Source organism: Nomascus leucogenys, chromosome 5, assembly GCF_006542625.1.
Source record: "Nomascus leucogenys isolate Asia chromosome 5, Asia_NLE_v1, whole genome shotgun sequence".
NCBI classification, from domain to species: domain Eukaryota; kingdom Metazoa; phylum Chordata; class Mammalia; order Primates; family Hylobatidae; genus Nomascus; species Nomascus leucogenys.
In genome coordinates, this window is record NC_044385.1 from 27,232,206 (window position 1) to 27,249,868 (window position 17,663).

Genomic DNA, 17,663 nt, shown 5'->3' on the forward strand with positions numbered 1-17,663 from the left:
GTGATCTGCCCACCTCAGCCTCCCAGAGTTCTGGGATTACAGGTGTGAGCCACCACGCCCAGCCCCCCTGCATACTTTTCTGTCTCCACAAGATATGCAAATTTCCCACCAAGATATTCAGATGCCTTAGGTATAGTTTCAGTTTCATTTTGGAGACATCTGCCAGAGCCTTCTGTGCTGCTCTGTAACCTGATTTGGATTCATGGCCCATTGGCTTCTGAAGCACAGCTATCTTCCTAGGTCTCTTCATCATCTTCCTAGGGATTCCCTTTGCTTTTGTTCTGTAATGGACATTATAGAACATTGCCCCATTCTTGGATCTTCTTTTTTTTTTATATTACCTTCTTGCTTTCCTGAAGGTAATACATCATTCTTTGGACACTCGGTCCAGCTCCCTGACAAGGGGAGGATGGGATGAAGAAAATTTTTGAAACCTTGTATCTGACCTGTGTTTTTAGTCTGAAATTTCATGATGATAGGCCATGGTGAGGTCTGTTTCCATCCACATCATTGGAGGAACATGGCTTCCAGTCTGGAAACTCATTCCTTCAGTTCTGGGAAATTTTCTTGAATTCTCTCCCTTTCCCTTTCCCTTTCCATCTTTTATTTTCTTTCTCTTGTCTTTTCTTTTTTGTTTTGTTTTTTATTTTTTTCTGAGACGGAGTCTCACTCTGTCGCCCAGGCTGGAGTACAGTGGCACGATCTCAGCTCACTGCAATCTCTGCTGCCCGGGTTCAAGCAATTCTACTGCTTCAGCCTCCTGAGTAGCTGGGATTACAGGCTTCTGCCACTGCACCTGGCTAAGTTTTGTAGCTTTAGTAGAGACGAGGTTTCATCTTCTTGGCCAAGCTGGTCTTGAACTCCTGACCTCGTGATCCACCCGCCTTGGCCTCCCAAAGTGCTGGGATTGCAGGTGTGTGCCACTGTACCCAGCTTTGAATTCTTTTTCTTTCTTCTCTATTGTGTATTTCTTCTCCTGGAACTCTTCTTGGGAAGATGTTGGGCCTCTTGGACTGGTACTCTCGTTTCGTGTTCTGTCTTATTTTCTTTCTTGTCTTTTAGTTTATTACAGATCTACTTAATTTTTATCTTCCCACCTTTCTGTTGAATTTTATTTATGCTATTATAGTTCCAGTGTTTCTCTTGTTCTCTGAATTTTCAAAATAACTCTCTATTCTTGTTTCATGGTATTAATAGTAGGGTTTTCTGCATAGTAGTGTCTCTTCTCCCCAATTTGTTTATTTTGGTTTCTTTCACATTAAAGGTATTTCTCAGATGTCTGGTTAGAGCCTTGGTTATCTGCTTATGTTTAATGTGGGGAAATAAAGAGTGATTGGAAGCCTGAAGAACGAGAGTTGGGCTTTCAACTGAGCTTCACTGTACAATGATCTGGCTGGGCTAGTTTGTTGGAGAAATTCCATGTCAGTAATTTTATATCTTTTCTCAAGGATTAGGCAGTTCTCCCAGAGGGACTTCATTGAATCGCCTTCCTGAAGTGTGAAGACCTGGCTGCCAGGTTTTGGAGCCAAAAGGGGGAAGACTGCTGAGGGTTTTATAAATCTACTATCATATGTTCACTTATTCCCCTTGTCTCTCGTGCAGTACCCTTTCCTTTGGCTCTTTCTGGTATCTGCCAGGATCTAGATACCCTCTTATTCACAGAGTAAACTTCCATTCTTTTGTCAAGGTGGGGGAGAGGCAGTTGCCTGGTTATACGGAGTGGGGAGGGGATGCTTCTATGTTTTTCAGCTCCCAGAATTTTGTTGCTGTTATCTCTTCTTTTTTTTTTTTTTTTTTTTTTTTTTTTTGAGATGGAGTCTTGCTCTGTCGCCCAGGCTAGAGTGCAGTGGTGTGATCTCGGCTCACTGCAACCTCCGCCTCCTGGGTTCAAGCACCTCTCCTGCTTCAGCCTCCCAAGTAGCTGGGATTACATGTGCCTGCCACCACGCCCGGCTAATTTTTGTATTTTTAGTATAGACAGAGTTTCACCATGTTGGCCAGGCTGGTCTCGAACTCCTGACCTCAGGTGATCCGCCCACTTTGGCCTCCCAAAGTGCTGGGATTACAGGCGTGAGCCACCACGCCCAGCCTTCTCTTCTTTTATTATATTAATCCTTCTGGATTTGTTCCTTTAAACAAAACAAAACCTTTCATTTCTTTTAAGTTGGGGGTTGGGAAAGAGTGAAAGTTGATGAGTATTTTCAGTCTGCTTTTTTTCTCCTAAATCCTGTGAGATCTTTAATCATTAAACACCATCTTTAAAACAGCATTGTTTTTAGTCAACTGGTAGTAAAAAGGAAATCATTCTGATCATTACTTTTTGTTTCTATTGCTGGCCTTCATGATGTCTTCATACACTGAAACCCATTCCCTTCAACTCTTGAGGTACATATCCCTCTTATTTAGAGTTCATGGCACTCTCAATCTCTAATTACTGCTTTGTTGTTTTCTAGCTTACTCTGTCTTTCTTCTCAAGCTCTGCAGGTAAGATTTAAGTGAAGCATCAGTGAACTAAATTAGTGCCATGGAGTTGTGAAGTAAGTGTTACTGGCAGAGCTAAATCATCATTCTTTGGACATTCTCCTACTCTTAACTAACTTAGCATTTTTTTTTTTTAAAGCAGGTTCTGTTTTAAAAAAAAATTAGCTAGATTTGTTTGCATGATTCTTTGGAGAAAGAGCCTTATTTTAGGAGTGAATTGTACATGGTAAAGAAAAGAAGGGGGAAATGGATGAAGGGGAAAGAGACGTGGGGTAATTAGTTATCTCAATATCCCTTCGACAATACCGTGATCCTTGTTTTCTTAGCCTGAGTTTTCATCTTGATAGGAAACTAGTACTTTCTTTTTCTGTATCATAGTTAAATGGAATATATCTATAAATAGTTTTTTCCTTGATAGTGGTAGGAGACATTTCAAGAGCTTACTTTGCATTAACCTCACTAGTTTTCTTCTTGCTTTTACTTAAGTGTTAAGATTTTAACTTTTCAGTCAAGGCAGAAGAGTCACAGGTTTAAGATGTTCATTTTAGAGCTGTTATCAATCTCTATGAACCCTTATTGACTACTTTAGTTTTAAAATGTATGTATTTCAGTAGTATAATATAGTTTTTCCCAACTCTCATCTCAACCCCCTTGCATCTGTTCCCAGCTAATAAAGTATGTAGAGACTTCTCTCTCCCCTCCACAAATAAGGAGACTTCCTTCCAGTGAAAGTTTTCTTGAAAATTAAACCCCAATAAATAAAACAAAAACATAGCTGTCCTGGTTGAAGTATGTGAAGGGGATCTGGAGGCCCTCTGGTCCTTCCCCCTCCACTTAGTGCTACCAGGGCACCTCTTTGATATCTTTAGGACTCTTTGGAGTAATTTGAAAACCACTGATCCAGAGACTTTTAGAATTGCATATTTTTAGAGCTAAAAATACCTTTTAAGTCTTTTAATCCAAGTTTCCCAAATATGCCTGATCCTAACCATCCTATGGAATGCTTGTTAAAAATTAGATTTCTGAAATTTACTTCAGACCAAGTTGTCTCAGAATCTGTGCTAACAACTGCCCCAAGTGATGATTAAAATTAGTCAAGTATAGGAAACATCCTTCTGTTCCTTTGGCAGTGGAGGAAACAGCTGCAATGAACTAAGTTTCTTAGGCGGGGTTGTCTAGTTTTAGCTTTTTTAAAGAAATTATATCTTACTGACTTAAATACTGAACTGAGTAGTCAGTCACGAATTAAATCTTTGATTATTCCAGCCCAGTAGAAGCTGAAAGGAGAAATCCTTAACTAATAAGAATGACCTTTAAGCCTCAAGGAAGGAATGAAACAGTAAACTTGAGAAAGGCTGGTACTGATTTAGTATTAGCATGAAATATAAGCAGATGAGGATTAGCAGATGAGGAGAAGTTAAATAGCTTTTCAGACTTTGCATGAATGACCTCTCTGAGGATGGCTTCCTTTCTGAGTTCATTCAGAATTTCCACGATATCATTCTTTTCAGAAGCTGAAAACTACCTTCAACACTGACAAGAAAACCAACCCAATAATGGTAACAATGGAAAAATAAAAACAAATTTAATTATGCCACTGTTTTCTGCATTCTTCTAATGAGAAAAAATAACTTCTATTACTTAGCTCTTTGACTCTGTTTGCTTTCATCTACATTTTTCTCACATGTGCTTTATATATAGTGTCTAAACATTGCTCTTGTGATTGGTCATCATGACTAATTTTACACTGAACAGTGAAGTGAGAAAAATACATCAGCTCCAGACGGGGATGCTACTGCTGATTTGGAAGTAGAATAGGTTAGAGCATAATGTGTATGACCGTTTATTCAGTCAATCTGCAAATATTTATTGATTACCTATATGAGACAGACCCTAGCTGGGTACTGGGAATATACTGAGAATATACTGGTCTATATATACTGGCCTCTATATATAGCATGTAAACCAGTAGAAATGTCATTTATACTTTTAATCTATAGAATTGCCTTATTATAGTGACCGAATGCTATTCTGCTTTTGATGGTGATGTGTTACCCTGATTAAAGAAAACAATACTGAAACAAAAATATCCATATTCTCTTAAAATGGACTTCTCCAAACTATAAAATTGAATATCACATTTACCTTTAGGATTAAGATATAACCCCACTGGAAAACTTTTCCTTACCTTCTAATACCAAATTTTAAAATTATTTTCAAAATAACTCTAATATTATGCTTTAATTGGTTTCTTTTCACCTGCCAGTAGCCATTCTTGTGAAAGAAGTCTAAATCCTTCATGTAGTCTTGGTTTACAGTTGTTTCTCTTTTTTCTGCTTAATGGTAAATATCAGAAAAGAGTTAACAGTTGAAAAAAAATTAGTAAATGCAGTAACAAGAAAGCCAGTTAGTATTCCTGTGCTATTATTTATTTTGCTTATGGCGCTCTATAAGATATTGCAGTGTTTTAACATGAGGATGTATTTGTTGCAGGTTATTGACCCAGTGGCTCCACGATATGTTGCATTACTGAAGAAAGAAGTGATCCCAGTGAATGTACCTGAAGCTCAGGAGGAGATGAAAGAAGTAGCCAAACACCCAAAGGTCACTCTTACAGTTTCACCGATGTGTTTCTCTCTGTTAAAAGAAGGAGCAGAAAATAAAAAGGAAAATGTGCTTTCATGGCAGTGGCATGATTTTGAGATGATTTTCTTTTTTTTTTTTGAGGCAGAGTCTTGCAATGTCTCCAGGCTGGAGTGCAGTGGGGCGATCTCGGCTCACTGCAACCTCTGCCTCCTGGGTTCACGCCATTCTCCTGCCTCAGCCTCCCGAGTAGCTGGGATTACAAGTGCCTGCCACCACGCCTAGCTAATTTTTGTATTTTTAGTAGAGATGGGGTTTCACCGTGTTGGCCAGGTTGGTCTCGATCTCCTGACCTTGTGATCTGCCTGCGTCGGCCTCCCAAAGTGGTTGGAATTACAGGCGTGAGCCACTGCGCCCAGCCGAGATGATTTTCTATTCAACATTGTTTGTCAGGATTTGATACTAATTGAAGTAAATCTTTTTGTGGATTTTTTGCCTTAAAAAAGTTTATTTTAGTAACAGTCCACAGTACATCACACAGAACTGTTATGCTCAGTTGGTGCTTATTTTTTATTGTGTAGAGTTAGCATATTAGTGTGTAATAAGAATTTATCTTTTCCTAGAGTAATCCTGAAAGATGAGTTATAATTCAAGCTCCTATCTTTATATGGAATCTGAAGTGCATTCTCTATTAACTAGGGTATTCCCTGTCACCTTTGTCTTTAAGCCAAAACACACAGCTTGACTTCAGAGTCTTACACTGTCATTTCCTCTGTTTGGAAAGTATAAGTGAAGGGTCCATCTAAATTCCGAATAGAATTTTTTTTTTTTTTTTTTTTTTTTTTTTTTTTTTTTTTGAGACAGTTGCGCTTTGTGGCCCAGGCTGGAGTGCAGTGGCATGATTCTGGCTCACTGCAACTTCTGCCTCCCGGGTTCAAGTGATTCTCATGCCTTAGCCTCCTGAGTAGCTGGGATTACAGGTGTGCACCACTACACCCAGCAATTTTTGTATTTTTAGTAGAGATGGGGTTTTGCCTTGTTGGCAGCCAGGCTGGTCTTGAACTCCTGGCCTCAAATGATCTGCTTGCCTCGTCCTCCCCAAATACTGGGATTATAGGCATGAGCCACTGTGCCCAGCCCTGAATAGAAATCTTAAATACAGTTACCATAGAGTACTTCTTTGTTAAGCTGTGGTCATCCCAGATTCTTATGACTGCTTAGTTGACAATTTTGAAGCAAAACAAGATTTTTTTTTTTTTTTTTTTTTTTTTTTAATTTTGAAATGGGCCTTGCTCTGGTGCCCAGGCTGGAGCGCAGTGGCCTGATCTCAGCTCACTGCATCCTCTACCTTGGGCTCAAGTGATCCTTCCACCTCAGCATCCTGAATACCTTACAGGTTCATGCCACCATGCCTGGCTCATTTTTGTACTTTTTTGTAGAGACAGGGTTAGACCATGTTGCCCAGGCTGGTGTTTGTAGAGGCAGGGTTTCACCATGTTGCCCAGGCTGGTGAAAGAGTTCTTTATTTCAGCTTTACAAGTTGTCTATAAATAACTTTATTATATACTGAAAATTACGTTCACAGACTAACGCATATACTAGTAGCCAAGCTTATAGCTGTGTTCGTAGACTAACTCACATATAAGATGATGTGCATTGCAAAGAGCTATACATATTCTAAATCGTAGCTTTATATGATTGATTGTCTTCCCATGTATGTCATTAGCTACTTTTTAATTTTAAAGATTTGAATCCTAATAAGATGTGGGGTGCGCGTTTAGTTGATTGGTTTGGCTTTGTCTTTCTTTATATCTGATTGTTTTGACCAGGTAAATAGTAGTATCTGACCTGCCATATCACCTACCGTACAGTTAGCATAAATCTGAAGCATACTGAATATTTTAAAATTTGAATCATGAGAATAAAAGTTTTGAATAGTGCTTATTTTTTAAAATGACAGTTGTGGTCTGATAATTTAGATTAAATTAGTAGGCTGGTGGCTTATGCCTGTAATCCTAGCACTTTGAGAGCTGGAGGTGGGAAGATCATTTGAGGCCAGGAGTTCGAGACCAGCCTGGTCAACATAGCAAGACTCTGTCTCTATGAAAAATAAAAAAATTAGCCAGGCATTATGGATCATGCTTATAATCTCAGAGGTAGGTGGATCGCTTGAGCTCAGGAGTTCAAGGCTGCAGTGAGCTATGACTATGCCACTGCACTCCAGCCTGGGTGACTGAGCAAAACCCTACCTCAAATAAAATTTAGAAAATTAAATTACTAAGTACTGCTCATTGTTAAAAATAAGAACCAATTTTTAAGGAAACACACTCTTAAATTGTGACTGGATTACTCAGTTTGCTCTGTGGGATTTTCATTATAACATTTCACCGCAAAGTATTTTTTATTTAGCCTGTCAGTATTCTATTCTGAGCTTAGTATGTTATCTGTTGTTAAAACATACTGATTTTTCTCAAATGCATTGGTGAATTCATTGAACAGTTGTTAAACACATGCTGGTTAATGTTTATTTCAAAACGCCTTCTTGCACTTTTCTTTTTTTAATTCTGCCAATAAAAACTGAAATTATAGCATTCTTTTTATTCTCCACATCTCTTTTTCTTTCCATATCATACACACTAGAAAGGCAGAAAATTTACTTATCTATATCTATATAGATAATACTTTCTTTAAACTTTGTCTTCTAAAATCTGAGAGGTCCATAATTTCCTGCTAAGGTGGCATCTGTTGTCCTATAACGTCCCATAGCCACTGCTCAAGAATGACGTATTTTCTCCTTTGCTGCAGAAGCAGTGAGATTCTTTTTTTTTTTTTTTTTTTTTTTTTGGTGATGGAGTCTCGCTCTGTTGCCCAGGCTGGAGTGCCGTGATGCAATCTCGGCTCACTGCAACCTCTGCCTCCCAGGTTCAAGTGATTCTCCTGCCTCAGCCTCCCAAGTAGCTGGGACTACAGGCGCATGCCACCACGCCCAGTTAACTTTCTGTATTTTTAGTAGAGACGGGGTTTCACCATGTTAGCCAGGATGATCTCAATCTCCTGACCTCGTGATCTGCCCACCTCAGCCACCCAAAGTGCTAGGATTATAGGCGTGAGTCACCGCACCCGGCAAAGCAGTGGGATTCTAAGGATAGGAAACAGATTCTAGTTGAAGAGATACTAAATGATAAATTATACTGTCTTAGCTATGAAATCAATGAATGATTCTTTTAGGCTGGAAGTAATCTTAGGGGCAGGCTACCTCGTCTAATTCCATTAGCCTTAGTGGTCAGGTTGCTGATCTGATGTTGCAGAGCTGGAATTCAAACTATTGATTTCTATTGAGGCCGACTATGTATTGTTTAAATGCTAAGAACAGAATTGGGAATATGTTTATGTTAAAATACATAGATGGAGAAAGAGTAAAGCATTTTCTTCCTAATACAGCAATGAACTGCTAACAGTTGAGTAACACAGAAGACTTTTGTATGGTTAAAGAATAGAATGAGTGTATAAATTTGTATACTGGATTCAATAAGTTGTTGTTTCAACAGACACTCTGCTTTTCTTTATCAATCAGAATCCTGAGGTTGGCTTGAAGCCTGTGTGGTATAGTCCCAAAGTTTTCATTGAAGGTGCTGATGCAGAGACTTTTTCGGAGGGCGAGATGGTTACATTTATAAATTGGGGCAACCTCAACATTACAAAAATACACAAGTAAGAACTTCTTGTTTGTTTTCAAATAAACATGGAAGAAAAGTATTTTATTCGTATTTACTTATTAAACATTACCAAATTCAGACCCATACATGTTGCTGACTAGTAAATCTGCCCAGACATAGCTACTGCAAATTCTGGACGCAAATTAAATTTTTTTCCATATGTGTTTCAGTTTACTAACAGGCTATCAAGATGTCTTTTATTTGTGGTGTTGAAAATTACTACATCTGGAAATAAAATGTAGTTGTAATGCTTTAATGAGAAATTACATGATAAAAAGGGGCTCTATACAGTTGCATGACATGGGGATCTTTTAGACAGAATTTATATATATAACATAATCTTTATACTAAATTTACTTTAAAATTGATTGGTTAATAATGAATTTGACTTTCTAGTTACTATAGTGTGCTACACTTAGGAATTTGATCTTCAGATTCTATAAATGAAACATGCTTAAGATTGATTTATGCAAACTCTGAAATCTTAATTGCGCAGTTATTACATATGATTGCAAGTAACTGCCGAATGTTTTTAAACATAGTAATTCAAATTTTATAATGCTTAATGCAGGTGACTTTAAGTTAATAAATATGTACATGTTCCTCATCAATTGTATGTGAATTGTTCTCTAGTTGATTATTAGTATCTCGATGTCAGTGATTATGTTGTATTTATTAACCAATATATGTCTGCCATATTAGAAGCTCAAATAAATGTTTGATGTGGAATTTTTCCAAAGAAAATTTCTTATCCATTTATTACAAAATAAAACAAATTATTTTATAATAATATAAAATAATTATTATAGAACAAAATAATGAATTTATGGCAGCTGTGGTTAATATTTCTTTGAATACTTTTAATCTTATATCTAGAAATGCAGATGGAAAAATCGTATCTCTTGATGCAAAGTTGAATTTGGAAAACAAAGACTACAAGAAAACCACTAAGATCACTTGGCTTGCAGAGACTACACATGCTCTTCCTATTCCAGCAATCTGTGTCACTTATGAGCACTTGATCACAAAGCCAGTGCTAGGAAAAGATGAGGACTTTAAGCAGTATGTTAACAAGAACAGTAAGGTAACCTCCCAAAGAAACCATATTTCACCTTTTAAATTTTTCTTTAGAATTAAAAAAAATTTTATATATTTCGGATCCTCAGATAAAATGGTTAAGATGTGTAGAATTTTATTTAAATCAAAAGATGTAAGTTGGCCAAGCATGGTGGCTCATGCCTGTAATCCTAGCACTTTGGGAGGCCAAGATGGGTGGATCGCTTGAGCTCAGCAGTTCAAGACCAGCCTGGGCAACATGGCAAAACCCTGTCTCTACAAAAAAAAAAAAAAGATGTAAGTACTGTTTCCATTTTATAGATGATAGGAAGTGAAACACAGTGAGGTTGAGTTACTTACCTGAGGACAAACAGTAAATAGTAGAGTTGGGATTCAAATCTGACCCTTGTGTTTAAGTGCTACGCCAGCATGCCTTTCACCTAAGTCTATTACGTGCTTCTTGCATCATATTTCATATTTATAGCAGGGAAATTATTTCTTCAGGAATGCTAATCAAGTTATTTAAAAGGTTTTTTAAGGCCAGTTTATGTACATTAACTTTTACAAATGTGATGAATTGTCATTTAACACTTCACCGTTTTATTATGTGTCCTCAAGTAGTGAACTTTTTAACATATCTGTTTAAAATGGGAATATTTTAGTTAGTGGAAACTGCTTGCATTTTAGAGTTGTTTTACCATTCTGATTTTGAGAAGTATACTTTGGTTTTACATCATCTTTACAGCATGAAGAACTAATGCTAGGGGATCCCTGCCTTAAGGATTTGAAAAAAGGAGATATTATACAACTCCAGAGAAGAGGATTCTTCATATGTGATCAACCATATGAACCTGTTAGGTAAGTAAATGTAACTGAACGTCTAAATGAAAATGCTTAAAGTTCTTATAGTGAGTAATATTTTAGAAATTGAACTTTCACTAAAATAACGTACCTAACAGTTTTCTTTCTCAGTCTCTTTCTCAGTTTTCTTTGTTTTATATTTAACATTTTAGACTTAAGTAATTTATTTTAACAAGTGATCTTTGAAACAACATGCACATTGAACATTAATAAATTATTCATTTCTGAAATTAAACCATCTTATAATTAACTTTCTTGTAGCCCAAGTATAAAGAACAAAATTTCAGTACTGTATGTTACCTATCTTTGGGTGAAAATTATTACCATAATCTTTTTCTTTGTAGTGTATTTTCACTAGATAAAAGGTACAAACAGTACATTTAGAGGGAAAAAAATAACCAATATTTGTATTTTTTTTAACCATGAAGTAATAGGATTATTAGAAGGAGAACTCTGTAAATTTTTGTACCTTTTGTTTCTTTTCTGTTTGTCTCTGCTATTTTTTTAAGTGATATCTCTGTAACTGTGTAGTCAAAACGCCTCTCCTGAGATTTAGTCTTGTGAATCTAACTGCCTTTTAGATATCTCTGAATAGATTCTTTCAAGCATTTCAAACTCAACGTGTTCAAAATTCCAGGATCTAGGTGTCATCTTTGACTTATTCTTCCCCTTCATCCCTTTTTTCACTCAGCAAACTCTGTTGTTTGTGTTGCCTGTCTGGTCCATCTCTGTGGATCCACTGCTCTGCCTTATTTCAGGCTGTAGCATTGCTTCCTTGATTGCCAAAACAGGCTCTCAAGTATCTCCTTGCCTCCAATTTCATCCTTTTCCTCTTCAGGTTTCACATGCCCACCAGTCTGAAAATTTAAGAGTAACAGTTTCATCACATTTCTCTACTGTTAAAAAATCTCTATTAGTAGGGCAGGCACTATGACGCTTGCCTATAATCCCAGCACTTTGCAAGGCTGAGGCAAGAGGATTACTTGAGGCCAGGAGTTCAAGACTAGCCTGGGCAACATAGTGAGACCCCATCTCTACAAAAAATTATAAATAAAGAATTAACCAGGCATGGTGGTACACACCTGTAATCCTCACTGCTCAAGCGGGTGAGGCGGAAGGATTGCTTGAGCCCATGAATTCAAGGTTACAGTGACCTATAATTGCACCACCACACTCCAGCCTTGGTGACAGAGCAAGACTCTCTCTCAAAAACAAACAAAAAAAATTATTGTTAGTTTCAGTGTAAAAGCTAAACTTTTGAGTTTGACATGCAAGATTTTTCATGTTACGGGTTCTCTTGAGCCATACGTGTTGGAGTTTTCTCGCCCTGATCCTTTCTGTTTAACGTATATACCAAATTGCCTGGGGCTTTTCAAAAGCACTTGATGCCTTTCCCTAGAATGGCCTTGTGGCTTTTTCGTCATATGAGTAACCTTATTCATTTTAATATCACATTTCCTTTAGTCAAATATGCTCACACATGCATACAGTGTAGCATAGTGCCTAATAGTCGCTAAGCCCTCCTTAAGTATTTAGTAATGGTGGTGGTACCACCAACTAAAATAACAGAGTAGGTTCTCATTTTATTCTTAGAAAGTTTTTGAACTTTTCAACAAATAGTGCTAGAAGAACTGAACAGCTACACATGAAAGAGTGAAGTTGGGCGCTATCTCATATCATATACAAAAATTAACTCAACATTTATCAAAGACCGAAATGTAAGAGCTAAAACTATAAAACTCTTAGAAGAAAATGTGAGTGTAAATCTTTGTAACCTTGGCAATGCTGTTTTGGATATAACACCTAAATCACAAGCAACCAAAGAAAAAAAATAAATTGGACTTCATCAAGATTAACATATATTGTGTTTCGAAGAAAGTGAAAAGATAGGTCACAGAATGGGAGAAAATATTTGCACATGTCTGTTAAAGGACTTGTATCCAGAAGAGAACCCAATTAACAATGGGTTTAAATAGACATTTCTTCAAGCAGATGTACACATGTAAGCACATGAAAAGATGCTCAGCATCATTAGTTGTTAGGGAAATTCAGATCAAAATGATAATGAAATATCATTGCATACCACTAGGATGGCTGAAATAAAAAAAAGACAATAACAAGGGTTAGAAATGTGGAGAAATTGGAATCCATATGTATTGTTGGTAGGGTTGTAGAATGGTTCAGCTACTTTGGAAAAACAGTTGGATGATTCCTCCAAAAATTCAACACAGAGTTACCATTTGACCCATCAATTCCATTCCTGCGTATTTGCTAAAGAAAAAGAACACGTTCACACAAAAATATGTACATGAATGTTTACAGCTGCATTATTCATAATTGCCAGAAAGTGGCAATAGGTTATTGCTAATTACTATACCCTTTGGAATTGAGAAATTCTTATAAGAATTTCTTATTATTATTTTTTTAAGAGACAGGGTCTCACTCTCACCCAGACTTGAGTGCAGCGCCGTGACCTCCCCAGGCTCAGGTGATCCTCCCACCTCAGTCTCCTGAGTAGCGGGGGCTACAGGCGTGTGCCACCACACCCATCTAATTTGTGTATTTTTTGTAGAGACAGGGTTTCACCATGTTTCCCAGGCTAGTCTTGAACTCCTCGGCTCAAGAGATCCACCTGGCCTCCCAAAGTGCTGGGTTTACAGATGTGAGCCACCATACCCACCCTTAAATATTTTAAAATAAATAAATGTTTTACAGAAATTTTTCTGCTTATAAGCAGATTAGGTGTGGTATGTAGACAAATTTTCTTGAAGTCAAGAGTATCATTAACATTCACTAACGCCCTTTCTAGTGGCAGGCATAGAAGATATAATTTTGCCCTGGGCTTAGTTTGTTCATGTGGATGAAAGTTCATAGATTGGAAGTTTGTAATAAGGACTGTCAATTTTTTTTTTCCTTTTTTTTTTTTTTTTCATTGAGGCAGAGTTTTGCTCCTGTTGCCCAGGCTGGAGTGCAATGATGCAGTCTTAGCTCATTGCAATCTCCACCTCCTGGGTTCAAGTGATTCTGCTGCCCCAGCCTCCCAAGTAGCTGGGATTACAGGCGCCCACCACCATGCCTGGCTAATTTTTTTGTATTTTTTAGTAGAGACAGGGGTTCACCATGTTGGCCAGGCTAGTCTCAAACCCCTGACCTCAGGTAATCCACCTACCTTGGCCTTCCAAAGTGCTGGGATTATAGGCATGAGCCACCATGGCCGGCCGATTTTTTTTTTCTTTGGAGACAGAATCTCACTCTGTCACGCAGGCCGGAGTGCAGTGGTGTGATCTTGGCTCACTGCAACTTCTGCCTCCCAGGTTCAAGTGATTCTCCTGCCTCAGCCTCCCGAGTAGCTGGGACTACAGGCACCCGCCGCCACGCCTGGCTAATTTTTTGTATTTTAGTATTTTAGTAGAGACAGAGTTTCACCGTGTTGCCCAGGTTGGTTTTGAACTCCTGAGCTCAGGCAGTCCACCCGCCTTGGCCTCTCAAAGTGCCAGGATTACAGGGATGAGCCACTGTGCCTGGCCAAGACTGTCAATTTTTATTTATGCATTTGTTGTTTGTAAAACTATTCTGAAGAGCCTCTGATTTGAATAGTAAGACAATGGACTATTTTATACTTCAAAAAGCATTAGCTGGACAGGCACAGTGGCTCATACCTGTTATCCCAGCACTTTGGGAGGCTGAAGTGGCTGGATCACTTGAGATTAGGAGCTCAAGACCAGGATGGCCAACATGGTGAAACCCCGTCTCTACTAAAAATACACAAATTAGTGTGGTGGCGTGCGGCTGGTAATCCTAGCTACTTAGAGGCTGAGGCAGGAGAATCACTTGAACGCAGGAGGTGGAAGTTGCAGTGAGCTTAGATCACATCACTACATTCCAGCCCAGGCGACAGAGCGAGACTCTGTCTCAAAAAGGAAGGAAAAAAAGAAAGAAAAGCATTAACTTAGTGCCATTGAATTTATCTAGGAATTCGATGTTTATTGCTGTTCAGATAATTTTGTTCAAATAAACTATTTTGTCCCTTTATTTTCTTCTTAGCCCATATAGTTGCAAGGAAGCCCCGTGCGTTTTGATATACATTCCTGATGGACACACAAAGGAAATGCCAACATCAGGGTCAAAGGAAAAGACCAAAGTAGAAGCCACAAAAAATGAGGTAAGTAATGACTTTTACAGATATGTCTATAAAAATAAATGGTCTTTATATCCCAGGGTTTAGCATATATTTCTTTACAAATGATTATCTTTCGTGTAGTGGAGACTGAAGAAGACAATTAAGTCTTGCTCTTTGCATTTTGTTGTTATCCTTTCATGTAAGATTTTAAAATCTTGCTCTGTCGCCCAAGGCTGGAGTGCTGTGGCGTGATCTGGGCTCACTGCAACCTTTGCCTCCCGGGTTCAAGCAATTCTCATGCCTCAGCCTCCTGAGCAGCTGGGATTACAGGCGTGCACCATGACGCCCAGCTAATTTTTGTATTTTTAGTAAAGACAGGCTTTTGCCATTTTGGTCAGGCTGGTCTCGAACTCCTGACCTCAGGCAATCCTCCCACCTCGGCCTCCCAGAGTGCTGGGATTACAGGCATGAGTCACTGTGCCTGGCCAGACCCCTTATACTCTTAAAAATGATTTGCTTATGTGGGTTATATTTATCAGTATTTATCATACTAAAAATTGAGAAGTTTTAAAAGGATTTAATTCATGTAAAAATAATAAATCCAGTTACATGTTAACATGAAAAAGTTTTTATTAAAAAAAAATTTTCCAAAATAAAACTTTTAGTTACAAGAGTGGTATGGTTTTAAATTTTTGCAGATCTCTTTAATATCTGACTTTATAGCTTCTGAAAACCTGTACAAACAGTCATGAGAGAATGAGAGTGAAAAAGACAAAATACATCTTATTATAGTGAAAATAGCTGTGACTTTGCAGATCCCCTTTAAACAGGTTCTATATACCCCTTAGTGTCTGTGGACCACACCTTGAAAATTGCTACTATATATTATTGAATAACTCATGGAGTAAGCATGAGAGGGAAATTTGGTTGCTCTTCCCTCGTTGTTCCCAGTTCCCATCTGTGCCTCTCACTTTTTACATATCCTAGAAAGATAACTGCTGTTAAGCTGTAAGTTAGTATGTGTTCTTGAAAAACTTCATGTTCTGCAAAATCACCTACCAAAAATAACAGCTGATTTTTCAAGAAAAACAGAGTTGAGGCAAAACACTAAAAACCTATGTATCACATACAGTTTCAGTCAGATGGTGGCTGGTTAGCAGTCATCAAAGACTCAACTGGGCTAGATTCTATTTTTATTTTATTTTATTTGAGACAGATTATTGCTCTGTTGCCCAGGCTGGAGTGCAGTGGTATGATCTCGGCTCAGTGTAACCTCCACCTCCTGGCTTCAAGAGATTTTCCTGCCTCAGCCTCCCAAGTAGCTGAGACTACAGTCACGCACCACCATGCCCAGCTAATTTTTTTATATTTTTAGTAGAGATGGGGGTTTCACCATGTTGGCCAGACTGGTCTTGAACTCCTGACCTCAGGTGATCTGCCCACCTCGGCTTCCCAAAGTACTGAGATTATAGGCATGATCCACTGCACCTGGCCTGGGCTGGATTCTAAAATTGTTTCCTCACCTGGATGCCAGGTTGATATTGGTGCTGGCTGGGAGCTCAGGTGGAATAGTTGACTGGAATAGCTGCAAGTGGCCTCTCTAGCATGGCAGTGTCAGGGTAATAAGACTTCTTAACCATCATTTAAGGCCTCCAAAAGTGAGTGTCCGGTAGATGAGGTGGAAGTAGCATTGCATTTTAGGATTTAGACTTGTAACTCTCACATAGCATCATTTCTGCTGTACTCTGTTGGTCAAATCAATAACAAGCTTTCTCAGATTCAGGAAAGTGCACAGAGATCCCCCTTCTTGGTGGGAGGAGAGTCAGAAAACTTGTGGACATGCTTTGAAACCTACACACTTTTGAATAGAAATTCAAAATTCAGGTACAGTTGACTGGCACTTATACCCAACTTAGGAGTCAGAGATCCTTTGCAGCTTTAAACCTGAAGGATAATAATGCTTTTCCCTGTGATGTGTAGATCTTTGAGGATATTTGTCTCCAATAGAAGCTGATACTATCAAAATTAAATTCTCATCCAGGGCTTAATGTTATGGTAAAAAATGTTTTTTAAGCATCATTCTTATTAAAGGAAGGCACTTACACAAAAGGTTTTTGGGTTTTTCTTCAGGATGTCAGTGTATTTCTAAAGTTTTCTCTTTAATTATGAAAAGCTTGTTCCTGCCTGCTTCTTTATTTGACATAAAACTTGAATACACAGGGAAAAATCACACACAAGGCAGTGTGATTTTTTTTTTTTTGGTGTTTATGTTCCCCTGTTTACTAACCATGAATGAGATGATTTATGTTGCAAATTAAATGTAGCAGAACAGGCCAGGCGCGGTGGCTTAAGCCTGTAATCCCAGCACTTTGGGAGGCCGAGGCGGACAGTATCACGAGGCCAGGAGATTGAGACCATCCTGGCCAACATGGTGAAGCCCTGTTTGTACTAAAAATACAAAAATTAGCTGGGTGTGGTGGTGCAGGCCTGTAATCCCAGCTACTCGGGAGGTTGAGGCACAATAATCACTTGAACCCGGGAGGCGGAGGTTGCAGTGAGCTGAGATCACACCACTGGACTCCAGCCTGGCAACAGAGCGAGACTCTGTCTCAAACAAAAAAAAAAATGTAGCTGAACAAATATATATTTTTAATACAGGGTGGCTACATGAACTGCATTATTTATTTGATGTATATGCATTTATATATGCATATTAGTGTTTATGAGTGTATACATAGAATCTCACTAAAAATAAATATGAGTGATTTAAGGAATTATGGGGAAGGAATTTTGAGTGATGGGTTTTTTTTACTGACATGCCTACTTTGAGAGCCCAATGCCTGTGT

General features: G+C 38.3%; 1 protein-coding gene across 2 annotated transcripts in view; it reads left to right on the forward strand.

Moving 5' to 3' along the window:
- EPRS1 (glutamyl-prolyl-tRNA synthetase 1) overlaps nt 1–17,663 on the forward strand; it is an 81,891-nt gene that overhangs the window by 34,239 nt on the left and 29,989 nt on the right. For both annotated transcript variants that reach the window (XM_012506579.2, XM_003265084.4), the window contains 5 exons: nt 4,975–5,085; nt 8,639–8,775; nt 9,657–9,864; nt 10,582–10,694; nt 14,742–14,859. In XM_012506579.2, coding sequence (XP_012362033.1) covers nt 4,975–5,085; nt 8,639–8,775; nt 9,657–9,864; nt 10,582–10,694; nt 14,742–14,859 — 687 coding nt within the window. The remainder of the gene's footprint in view (nt 1–4,974; nt 5,086–8,638; nt 8,776–9,656; nt 9,865–10,581; nt 10,695–14,741; nt 14,860–17,663) is intronic.